Here is a 12560-nt window from a genome sequence, read left to right as displayed (position 1 = left end):
CCACAGCCCGCTTGGAGGCAGGCTGGGCAGTCTTTGGCCTCACTCTGGAGATGGTCTATCCCGATGGTCTATTTTTTTAAAGCTCCTTTGTTCTTTTTTTCCTCTAGGATTGGAACCGTACATGGTACACTGATAACCCAGACTTCACCCAGTGCTTCCAGAACACTGTCCTGGTATGGCTGCCATGTCTCTACCTCTGGATGTGTGCCCCCATCTATCTCATCTACCTCCACAGCCATGACCATGGTTACATATGTATGAGTCACCTCAACAAAGCCAAAACTGTGAGTGACCCTTGGTTATCTGGAGTTATGTTTCTAATTGTCCATGTGTCATATGTTGTTAATTTTTATTAATTCTGCTCTCTCTACTGTTTTCTCTATGAAAAGTGACTCAAACAGTTGTTTAAAGAATTAAAAAGGATAGGTAAGACAAAAGTATAAACCGGGGCTCCTTTCCCAACTCTGCACAACTAATCCTCCTGAGGCCCAGGAACTGTTTGAGTACAACCACAGTGAGTTAGTGTAGGTTTGAGCATGTTTTGACAGTTCCATGTCAGCCTATACTGCCATCTTGGCTCAAAATAGCACAGCTGTTTTAAGTATTTTTGTATTGGCTGCATTGTTACAGCTATATTTATCAGCTACTATACGAGCTAACATTTAAAGCTTGGTGTGCTGCATGAGTAACATAGGTTTAGAGTCAGAAGACTGCTGACACACCTTGGGCCTGTGTCACTGCGTTAGTATAAACTAGATGCAAGTAGTCAAGGGAGCTCAAATTGACAACATAATGGTTGGTGCAGTGGATAATTATTATAATTAAATCCAATATTGAGACCATAACACTGTGGAACAAAGTGTCAGCTTTCGACACTTCAAGACACTCAATTGGGATAGTTTGAAACACTGTTAGCCATTACTTATGTTACCTGTAAACACCATATCCTGGATATCATCCAGAGTAGTCATGTGCGTGTAAGTCACATATTTCGTTTTTGAACATATTTTTGCTGCCAGAGGGTGAGATAATTCCACTCCTTTTTTGTAATGTGTCCTTTTATTTCAAGAAATGTTCTGTAACAAGTCTGTGTATTCAAACAAGGCTGAATGAGTGCTCTAGTCTTGTCTAAGGATAACAATATAATGCATCACATAATCATATTCAACACATCCAGTGGTAACACCATTAAAATATACACCATGACTATGTCATTTTATTTTTCTTAGTTTCTTACTTTGCACAGTGGAACAAGAGCACTTGCTCTAACAGTAATGCATCAATTGTATAGTTAGCAAAGTTGCAGATTTATATGAAATAAGCTGTTCTTCTCCCCACAGGCTGTGGGCCTTCTACTGTGGATTATCTGCTGGTCAGATGTTTTCTATTCTTTCTGGGAAAGAAGTCATGGCAGCAGTATCCCCGCACCGGTCCACCTAGTTAGTCCAACCTTACTTGGCCTCACCATGGTGAGTGTTTAACTTTGTCATTCATATAGAAAGGGTGTCAATGAGAAATCACCTAGTATAGCAAAGCTTTTAATTATTTTATTTTTCATAGTGTTTTTGATCTTAGACATTCTTAGTGTAGTTTTAGCTCTTCATTTTAGTTAAGAGTTTTTTTTTCCAGAATTGAATGGGTTGAATTTAGATTTTATTTTGTTTCAGTTTTATTTTAGTTTTATTTGCATTTTCATGAAGATTAAAGGTGTGATTAAAGAGCAGTTTAACTGTATGTTTTACATAAGTGCAGTTTATTCACACATAGTAAAGATCGTGAGTATAGAATGGTAGATGGTAGAATGGTATAGAATAGTGATCTGCTTGCATCTTGACTGCACTGCAAAAAAGCTTTAGAACAAAGCTGCGACCATAAACCATAACAAATTCATTGAATGCAGCTCATCAAAAATTGGACTGTTATGAAGGTTACAGTCCATTACTTAATTCATTTTCTGACAGTCGTCCAAGTGCAGGTTCATAGCAGCAGGATAAACTATGTACTCTATACATCGACATCATCCTTTATAATGGCTCCATCCAGCTTTCAAGGCCTGATGGGATATGTCATTTTTCCACTGCTGTCAAGATCAGGTTACAGGCTTTAAAAAAATATAGAGAAACAATAAAAACATTGATTTTACATGGTCCCTTTTCAACTCTTATTAATAGTTAACAATATGCAATGACTTTCTCTTCATAAGGAAGCACACAGAAACGTGTGTGTGTGCGTGTGTGTGTGTGTGTGTGTGCGCGCGTGTGAACTATGATTTATAAATGTGTGTCTGTTCCAGTTGCTGGCCACTTTGGTAGTCCAGTATGAACGGATGAAAGGGGTTCAGTCGTCTGGAGTAATGCTAATCTTCTGGCTGCTTGCACTGCTGTGTGCCACAGTCTCCTTCAGGTCCAAGATCCTCCAGGCCCTGGACCAGGTCAGTCTTGAACTAAGTTTGGATGAATACAGTTGTATTAAACCTCTGGATGTGTAACTTGTCTGAATGGTTCCATGAGTTAAAAGCTTCATCTCTTTTTTTTAAGCTATTGACGGTGTGTGTGTGGAGGTACACCACCTTCTACGCCTACTACGCTCTGCTGCTGGTTGCTCTGTTCCTGTCCTGCCTGACTGACCAGCCACCTCTCTTTTCTCAGGCTGTTAAAGACTTGGTGAGAGTCATACTGTAAACCTTTCTCTTTCTTTCCCTGCCAATTTCTGTTAAGTTTCTCACTCTCACTCATTTGTATCAATGAGTGGAATGTTTTATACGTTTCTGTAAATGTTAACTTGTTGATTGTCTGCAATGCTAAAGCTGAACAAGACTGCCACAAGATGACAGTCCTCAAATTTAAATGCCCACTTGGATGTGGCATTGAGCCAGCTTGATAACTATGTCTACCATTCAAGTACTGTGAACAAGAGGTGGAGCCCTCTAAAGGGGCCCTCTAATGGGGTGGAGCCCCATTAGAGGGCCCCTTTAGAGAGAACAACCCCAGCAGAACAACCCCGGCAGAGCTGAGAGCGCTCCCTTCCTGTAACATCATCCTCCCATAGACATCCGTCAGCTCGGATCTTAGCTTTCTATGAATTTAACCCCAAAACTTGCTACATCTTGGTGGTGGCAAAGGTCCTGCGTCATGTAGTGTTGTGTGCCTGTCGGCTTACAATGGGTGTCTCGTCCCTTGTAATTGCCACAACACTCTGTGTTGTCTTCCAACTCTCTGTGCTCTTCACTGTCCATGTCCTGTTCGAAAGCAACAGTAAACGCTGACTTATTATGTTTTTTTAATATATACATATGTTTATTCTGGGCTTTTTATGCATGTATTTGACAAGACAGCTAAAGGTTTGGACAGAAACAGAGAGAGGGGGGATGACATGTAGCAAAGGGCCACAGAGTGGATTTGAACCCTGGGCCCACAGCCTCTGTACATGGCGGCACACTCTACCAGCTGAGCTACTGGGGTGCCCCACATGCACTTATTATATTAACCCAAACCATGATCTTTTCCTATATCTAACCAAGTAGATTTGTTTCCAAAACCTAACCAAATTGTGACTGAAAACTCTGGTCATCTGCTTGAAAGTCCTGCAGAGGAGCAATTCCTCCAGTTCGACTTACTGAGTACTTTGCCTTTGTCCATCTTTAAACAATATCACCTGACTTCCTGAAGGCTTTCCAGCAGAAAACCTCTCACATAACAGCCCCTGAATCTAACAAAGAACCCAATCACTTTTTATGCACATACAGTCGTGGTCAAAAGTTTACATACACTTGTTCACCATGTAACATTCACCATGTTTTACGTGGATATCCCAATCAGTGTTGATGGTAAATGTGGTTGATTGAGCCAATAAAATCCCTAGTGCGTGGTGTCTTAAAAGAGAAAGTTGGGTTATTAGAGTTTTCCTGCTTGCACAGCCTGCCTACATGTACCAGGATGCATTGCATGCAGCCTCATGACGCTCCACCCCCTAATACTTCCTAAACCTGCCCAGCACGATCATCATAGTTTTCATTATTATAATACTACATAGACTATATGTTTGTTTATATTTGGTAGTGTTGTATAATACAGTTTATTTAGTATCCTTTAGATCTCATTCAGGTGAAAAAAATATGAATTCATAATATTGTCCACAATAAAAACTGTGAAGCGATGTTGTAAAACTTTCAATGAATACAACAGAAACAATAATATGGAAGATGGCTGAGTGGACCGATGAACGTATAATGTTCACTGATGATCTGCAGTCGTCACAGCCTGTCACTTCAGGTCATATTTCAAGCAACACTAAATGAAACAAGGAGAAATGTGTATAAATGTTGGACACCACCCGACCGCTCTGTGTATTGTCTTGTGGTATTATTAATGATTTAAAATAACGATCAAAAGAACGGGACTCGGAGTATGAGGAATATTTTATGCCAGGTTTATTGCCTGTGGTCTGTCTGCTGAGAAAAAGAGCCTCATGGAAATTATGATTTAAAAAACATTTGCATTGTATAAACAAACAAAAATTTGTTAAAGCAAGTTATTTGGTGTTTTCACAGTCGCTCTATGAAGCTGAGTTGGATTATTCTGTTACCTTGCAGAGGCTGCTGGTGTGAGGCTGTGAGGCTGTGAGCCGTCTGTAATTCTCTGGTTACAGTTTTCATCATGTTGGTTTCTCTCCTCTCCTCCACTGGAGCAGGTTCGGTGGTCAGAGAGATGGCCTGCTGCAGCAGGTTGGACTCACTGTCACCTGTTGGAGCTGCAGCCCTGTGCGCTCTCAGAGATGCTGCTGGGCTCTGTGCGCTCTCAATGCGCCTCTTTGTGTTCCACTCTTGATGTGCCCTCTCCAACCACTACACCTGTACAGCTTTGGTCACCTCATACTGATGGCTAAGAAACAGACGTTCAACATGTCCTTTCTGGGTCCTTAGTGCTTTGAATTAAGGCTTTTTGTTTAGTAATTACAATAAGCTTTAGTGTGTGTTTTCCACAGGCCCTCGCACATACAGCTGTTGCATATGTTTTGAGATGGTAAACTGTACGCCTACATATTTTCTAAAAATATATATATATATTTAGAAAGTATATTTATAACATTGGGTTAGACGACAAAATACTCAGTGGTCATATTTCCTCTCAGCACTGCTGGTCTTGTTTTTTTCCAGTTTATCTTTAGGATCCTGAAGAAGGTCTCTGGTTCACCTCTATGCAAACCAGAAGTGAACTTTCATGTAACACACATGCGCTGCTTCAGGCTTGCTGTCAGCGACAGGATCCAACAAAAACTGCCCACGCCAAAATTCACTGCAGCAGAAATAATCTGCTTCTGTTGGCATCAGAGGACAATATGAGCAAACCCACCACCAGTCACTGTCTTCTGTCGGCAGCTCTCGATAATCACTGGCGACCATGTCCCCTAATGCTATTTCAGCTGCAGCTTGGCCTCTCTCTGCTGGGTTTCTTCAATTGTTTACTCTTTACTCAAATAAGTATCTTGTCTGAGTATCATAGTCAGCCAAAACACTGTAAAAGTCTTCTCCTCTACGACCTCCTCTCCTCTGCCCTCATGTTAGAATGACGCTTTCGCTGTTGAACGCATGGATAATTTGCATACAAGCGAGACAGGAAAGAAGTTTTGAGTTTGAGTGCCAACTGACACGCCCCCCATGTATGTATTATTTCGATCTATTAAGCCCACTGGATTCCTACAGGTGGAGACTAGAAATCTAAACTGAAATGGCCTGTACTTCTTCCGAGTAATTTTACAGCGCCCCCCAGGGACACAGAGAACATTGAGGGGGCTGAGTAGAGTGTCCCTCAGCATGAACTAAATTCCAATAGATAGAGATTAAGGTTGAAAATTGGTGAAGTTGCCCTTTAAGAACAACACATATCATGGCAGTCTTGAGTTCCAATGATTTCTACAACTCTACAACAAATTAAATGACCAATTTTGGTGATGTAGAAAGTTGTCTGATTTAGACTTGTTTTGTAGCATGGCTTCTTTACTTCTTCTGTGTGATTATGATTGATAAAGTCTCATGACTGTTCTGGGCCCATTTTAATAGGGCTTGTTTGACACACCCATTTGAATGAGCCACAAACACTACAATGGGAAATTCTAAGAAGGCAAGGCAAGGCAAGGCAAGTTTATTTGTATAGCACAATTCAGACACAAGGCAACTCAAAGTGCTTTACAGGCGCATTAAAATTACATTAAAAGCGTTTTAAAACAGGTTAAGAAATAGGAAAGTAGGCTACAATGGAACAATTACATTAGAAACATTTAAAAATACATTAAAACAAAACATTAAAACAAATTAAGAAATAGGAAAGTAGGCTAAAATAGCCTACGCCAGCTTAGAGACAAGAATAGAGAATAAAAGTCACAGAGAAAATAAAAGGCACAGTGCAGTTCAAAGCCTTAAAATTGCTTCAGTGAAAGGCAGTGGCAAACAGAAAGGTCTTCAGCCTTGATTTAAAAGAGGTGAGAGTTGGAGCAGACCTGCAGTTTTCTGGGAGTTTGTTCCAGATATGTGGCGCATAATAACTGAACGCTGCTTCTCCATGTCTAGTTTTGACTCTAGGGACTGAAAGCAGACCTGAGCCTGATGACCTCAGAGGTCTGGATGGTTCGTAACGTGGCAGCAGATCAGAATTGTGTTTTGGCCCGATACCAGCCAGTGCTTTATAAACCAACAATAGGATTTTGAAATCTATTCTTTGACTGACAGGAAGCCAGTGTCAAGATCTGAGAACTGGAGTGATGTGATCTACTTTTTTGGTTCTTGTTAGGACTCGAGCAGCAGCGTTCTGAATCAGCTGCAGCTGTCTGATGGATTTTTTAGAGAGTCCTTTAAAGACACCGTTACAGTAGTCAAGTCTGCTGAAGATAAATGCATGGATAAGTTTTTCCAAATCCTGCTGAGATATAAGTCCTTTTATCCTGGATATATTCTTAAGATGATAGTAGGCTGACTTTGTAATTGACTTAATGTGGTTGCTGAAGTTCAGGTCTGAGTCCATGATTACACCGAGGTTTCTGGCTTGGTTTGCAGTTTTCAACATTACAGATTGAAGCTGAGTAGAGACTGTTAGTCGTTCTTCCTTGGCTCCAAAAACAATTATTTTCAGTCTTATCTTTGTTTAACTGAAGAAAACTTTGACACATCCAATCATTGATTTGTTCAATGCATCTACTTAGCGTTTGTATGGGATTATAGTCCCCTGGTGAGATGGTTATGTAAAATTGTGTCTTCTGCACAACTATGGTAGCATATTTTGTTGTTTTCCATTATCTGAGCTAGAGGAAGCACGTAAATGTTGTATAGTAGAGGCCCCAGAATGGAGCCCTGGGGTACTCCGCTTGTCATTTTCATCCGTTCAGATGTGTAATTTCCAATAGACACAAAGTAGTCTCTATCATTTAGATAGGATTTAAACCAATTTAGTGCTGTACCAGAGAGTCCCATCCAGTTTTCCAGTCGGTCCAGTAGTATGACGTGGTCGACTGTGTCAAACGCAGCACTGAGATCCGGTAGTACTAAGACTGAAATTTTGCCATTGTCTGTGTTTAAATGAATGTCATTGAGGACCTTGACAAGAGCAGTCTCAGTGCTGTGATGTGGTCGAAATCCTGATTGGAAGACATCAAAACAGCCATTTACTATTAAGTAATTGTTCAGCTGTTGAAAAACAGCTTTTTCAATGATTTTACTTAAAATAGGGAGGTTTGATATGGGCCTATAATTATTCATTACTGATGTGTCTAGATTGTTCTTCTTGAGGAGTGGTTTAATAACTGCAGTTTTCATGGCTTGGGGGAAGACGCCTGAGAGAAGAGACATGTTGACAATCTGTAGCAGATCTGGAGTCATGCAGTCTGAAACTTTTTTGAAGAACCCTGCTGGTAAAATATCAAGGCAGCAGGAGGAAGATTTCAAATGTTGTATTATTTCTTGCAGGTTTTTGTCATTGATTGGATCAAACTGTGTCATGGTGTTAGAGTCTGTTTTAGGTGGACACATGGACAACACACCTCCTGTACCTGGTACGGTGGCACAGACCGCTTGTCTAATTTTCTGAATTTTGTCAGTGAAGAAGGATGCAAATTCATTAAAGGCCCTGGTAGATAGATGTTCAGAGGCTACTGGCACAGGAGGGTTTGTTAGCCTGTCGACAGTAGCAAACAGGGCACTTGCATTATTATTGTTTTTGGTGATAATGTCTGAAAAGAAGGACTGCCTTGACTTTTTCAGTTCCAAATTAAAAATGTAAACTCTCTCTTTATAAATGTCAAAATGAACCTGGAGATTAGTTTTTCGCCACCTGTGCTCTGCTTTTCCACATTCCTTTTTTTCCATTTTGACCAGCTAGGCATTTCTCCAAGGAGATTTTTTCTTACCAGAGACCACCTTCACTTTAGTGGGTGCAATGACATCATTAACATTTGTAACTGTAGAACTGAAATGATCTACAAGGTCATTGACAGAGAACCTGGAGAGGGGAGGTGTGGAGGAGAAAGCCTCAATGAATATCTCACTGGTGTTTTCAGTGATGTAGCGCTTTGAGACAACCTCAGTTTGAACATTTGTGTACACAGATATATCACTCTCAAAGAAAACACAGTAATGATCAGAGAGAGCAACATCAGATACCAGAACCTTAGAAATGTTCAGACCCTTGGAGATAACCAAGTCTAGGATGTGGCCCCTGTTGTGTGTGTGCTGCGTCACATGCTGAGTGAGTCAAAGTTATCAAGGACACAACACAGTTCTGTAGTCCATCTGTCCTCAGGTTTGTCGACATGGATGTTAAAGTCACCAACAATTAACACACAATCAAAGTCAGTGCAGATAAGAGACAGTAACTCAACAAGGTCATCAAAAAAATCCGTACAGTATTTAGGTGGCCTGTAGATGTTTAGAAATATAGCCCGAGAAGAGAGAGACTGAGACCGGAGGGCACTCCTCTTTGGAGGGAGAAGATGGCGACGGTGAAGACTCCTCCTCCTGGCACAGCTGTCTTCTCTGTTTGGAGCTTATCTCAGGCAGTAGTAGTTCTCCTCCCTAGTGCTGACTTATCAGTTGTCTTGGTTTGTCTCGCTTGTTGTCCTTGGCAGGAGGAACTGATGTGTGGTGCACAGAGTAAAATATGTTGGAGGTTAACAGCCTTACTCCTGACTTGTTGAGGCAAAATCCATTGGCCTTAAAGAGGTGTCTGCGTTCCCAGAAAATGGTAAAATTGTCAATAAAGTTCACTGATTGAGCGGCACATGTAGCTTTGAGCCATCTGTTCAACATCAACAACCTGCTGAATCTCTCATCACCTCTTCGGACAGTTGGTAGAGGACTGCTGACAAACACCACAGTATCAAGAGATCTGACTTTGCTCAACAGATCAATAAAGTCTTGTTTCAATACCTCAGATTGTTGCTTCACAACATCACAGGCCCCTGTGTGTAAGATGAGAGATTTCGCTGTCGGATGTCCAGAATTTTTCCTGAGATGTCAGAGACCATATCATTGGTAAAACAGAGTACTTTGGTGTTCTTCTTGCTGCAAAAGCTGTTTACCTCCTTCACAGCAGCATCACCCACGATCAGTGTTTGAGGCCCAGTCATTAGCTCTCTCTGTTCCCTTCACTTCTGAATTTGGTCTCATATTTTTCGTGTTTTTTCCTGATGTTTTTCAGGTCATGCGACGGAGAGCTTGCAAGGTCTTGTGAGAGTTCTTGTGAGAGTGGAGCAAATCTGTTCTTCAGATGTATTTTTGTTATTTGGGTAGGCCTGCTCTTGCACAGCAATTTTCTGAAGGATCTTCTGAAAGTCGTCCGCAGTAAAGGGAGCCATTTTGATGCTAGTTAGCCTTAGCTGCTAACAGGCTTGTGCTACTTCTTAGGCCTCGCTCAGAAAGTGCTGAAGAGTTCGGAAAAATGTTGAAATGAGGCAGCAATATGCTTTATCTCCAATTAATTGTACTCCCACTGGTTTCTAAATATCCAGGAGTCACTGCCTGTAATCTCTCAGTGAAGAAAAAACAGAATAATAGTAGAAAAAAGGCAAGCAGAAGCAAGAGCAAGCAGAAAAGCGTCTGCACCCAAGCAGATACAGGAAGTCGAATGGAGCTCAGCATTGATCTGAAAGAGTGCATTAATGAGCACATTTACATGACCACAATAATCCGATAACTGGGAATAATCAGGTTATGACAATAATCTGATTTGACGTGTTTACATGCACTTTAGTAATGCGATAATGGAAAAAACAGGTTTTCATGATTCAGTCAATTAGTTGGATTTCTTTCCAAATACATGACTGAAAACTGCGGGTTTTCTTAATTTTTTATTTTTTCAAAACATCCTAACAACATGGCATCACTTATCATGGCGTCTCCAGCGGTCAGGGCTGTCCTTAATTGGGATTTGTTAGGTTTGCAAAATATGCAAAATGATGCTCTCCGTCTTTGCGTTATGCGTATGAGCAGAAAACGCATCCACATCCGCTCGCGTTTTAACAATATGTGGTTTCTTTTATGTTTTCACACATGCGCAAGACCAAAAGAAACCGGATAAACGGTAAACCTGCACCGAATAAAACGGAATATTGGGTAAAAAACTAGGTGTGTTTATCAGATTTTTCATAATCCAATAACGACTTTTATCAAATAAAGCATATTGAATTTTGCTGTTTACATGGCCACTTGAATAATCTGGTAACTCCATAAATCAGATAATGATGTAAACGTGCTCATTTATTTGAACTAGTCAGGAAATTCACTTGGAGCCATTACAGGTTACAGGTCCCTGCATCAACTGTGCAAACAATTGTTTGTAAGTATAAAGTGCACGGCACAGTTGTGTCACTGCCACGATCAAAAAGAAAACACAAGCTATCACCTGCTGCTGAGAGAAAACTGGTCTGGATGGTCAAGAGTTAACCAAAAACCACCAAAAAGCAAGTCTGTGATGTACTAGAAGCTGCTGGAAGACAGGTGTTAGTGTCCACAGTCAAGCGTGTTTTGTATCGCGACACGGCACCTTAAAGCTCAACTGAAGTTTGCTGCTTATCACATGGACAAATAAAAACCTTCTGGAGGAAAACTCTGTGGTCAGATAAAACAAAAACAGAGGAGAGGAGGGTGAGGCCTTTAACCCCAAGAACACCAGACCTACTGTAAAGCATGGTGCTGGTAGTATTATGCTGTGGGGCTGTTTTGCTGCCCGTGGATCTGCTGCTCTAAAGAAAGTAAATGGAATAATAAAGAAGGAGGATTATCTCCACATCTTCAGGAAAACCTAAAACCATCAGCAGAAGATTGGTTCTTGGGTGCAGTTGGTTGTTCCAACAGGACAATGATCCAAACACACATCAGAAGTGGTAAAGGAACGGATTAATCAGACTAGAATTGAGGTTTTGGAACAGCCTTCCCAAAGTCCTGACTTGAACCCCATCGAGAACATGTGGACTCTGCTGAAGAAACAAGTCTGGGCCAGGAAGTTAACACTACCAGGAGCTTGTGGATGGCTATCAAAAGCACCTAGTTGAGGTGAAAATGGCCAAGGGACTTTTAACCAAATATTAGAATTAATCTCATCTCATCTCATTTTCTTGTCCGCTTTTCCGTGAGGGTCGCGGGGTGTCGCAGGGCCACTTTATCCCCCCTTTCAGGGGGTTGCGGGGCTACTGGAGCCAATCCCAGTCTACATATGGGCGAAGGTCAGGGTATATCCCTGGACGAGTCGCCAGTTCGTCGCAGGGCCCTTTCTGACAGGAGAGGCTGCCACACAGTGCCAACTGCACGTCAGGAGCAATGTCGGGGTTCAGCATCTTGCTCAAGGATGCTTCGGCATGTAGCTCAGTTCCGCCCAGGGGAGCCGGGGTTCAAACTAGCAACCTTCTGGTCGCTGGTCACTGGTCACCTGCTCTACCCACTGAGCTACAGCCGCCCCACAATATTAGAATTACTAATGTATATTCTTGACCCAGCAGATCTGGTCACACAAGACCTATGTATTATTGAACCAAACTTCATCAATGTTTTTGGTGACAAAGTAGTTTAAAAATGAGTTGTAATCAAGTTGTATCAAATCATAGGAACTTGAGACTGCCACAATATACATGTTCTTTACAAGTGCATGTAGGCTTTTGACCATGACTGTATGTAGATTTGAGACCAAATACACAAATGACAGGAAAACAACATGAAGAGACACGGAGCATGGGATGAGGCGGTCACGGAGCTCGCTGATATATGCACTGCGACGGATCGGAGTGTGGTCAGATTTCACTAAGTTATGAATCTGAGAAGAAGTGTGTTTTGAAGCAAATCGAGGGCGATAAGTGTTTTTAAGTAGCTTAAAGAGTAACTCCACCAATTTTATTCATTAATGTGTGTTTACCATTCTTGGGGAGTACTACCTAGTATGTGGAAAAAGTAGCAGAAAACACTCTGTGCCTCCAAAGGAAGCTGCATGTAATCTGATTAAATGCCTCCAGTGGTGTCACTCAAGGTGGATGGATGGGCAAGTTGCATTGTGGCTAATGTAGGCTCCAGATTTTGAAGAGCAGTC

General features: G+C 41.4%; 1 protein-coding gene across 2 annotated transcripts in view; it reads left to right on the top strand.

Annotated features, from left to right (window-relative positions):
- Positions 1 to 12560, top strand: part of abcc1 (ATP binding cassette subfamily C member 1 (ABCC1 blood group)) — a 55630-nt gene that overhangs the window by 4982 nt on the left and 38088 nt on the right. For both annotated transcript variants that reach the window (XM_084370670.1, XM_084370671.1), the window contains exons 2-5: positions 108 to 284; positions 1341 to 1469; positions 2294 to 2431; positions 2538 to 2663. In XM_084370670.1, coding sequence (XP_084226796.1) covers positions 108 to 284; positions 1341 to 1469; positions 2294 to 2431; positions 2538 to 2663 — 570 coding nt within the window. The remainder of the gene's footprint in view (positions 1 to 107; positions 285 to 1340; positions 1470 to 2293; positions 2432 to 2537; positions 2664 to 12560) is intronic.

Source organism: Pagrus pagrus, assembly GCF_965226575.1.
Source record: "Pagrus pagrus genome assembly, chromosome: 13".
NCBI classification, from domain to species: domain Eukaryota; kingdom Metazoa; phylum Chordata; class Actinopteri; order Spariformes; family Sparidae; genus Pagrus; species Pagrus pagrus.
The sequence above is the reverse complement of the archived record's forward strand: the minus strand, read 5'-3'. Positions and strand labels throughout refer to the sequence as shown.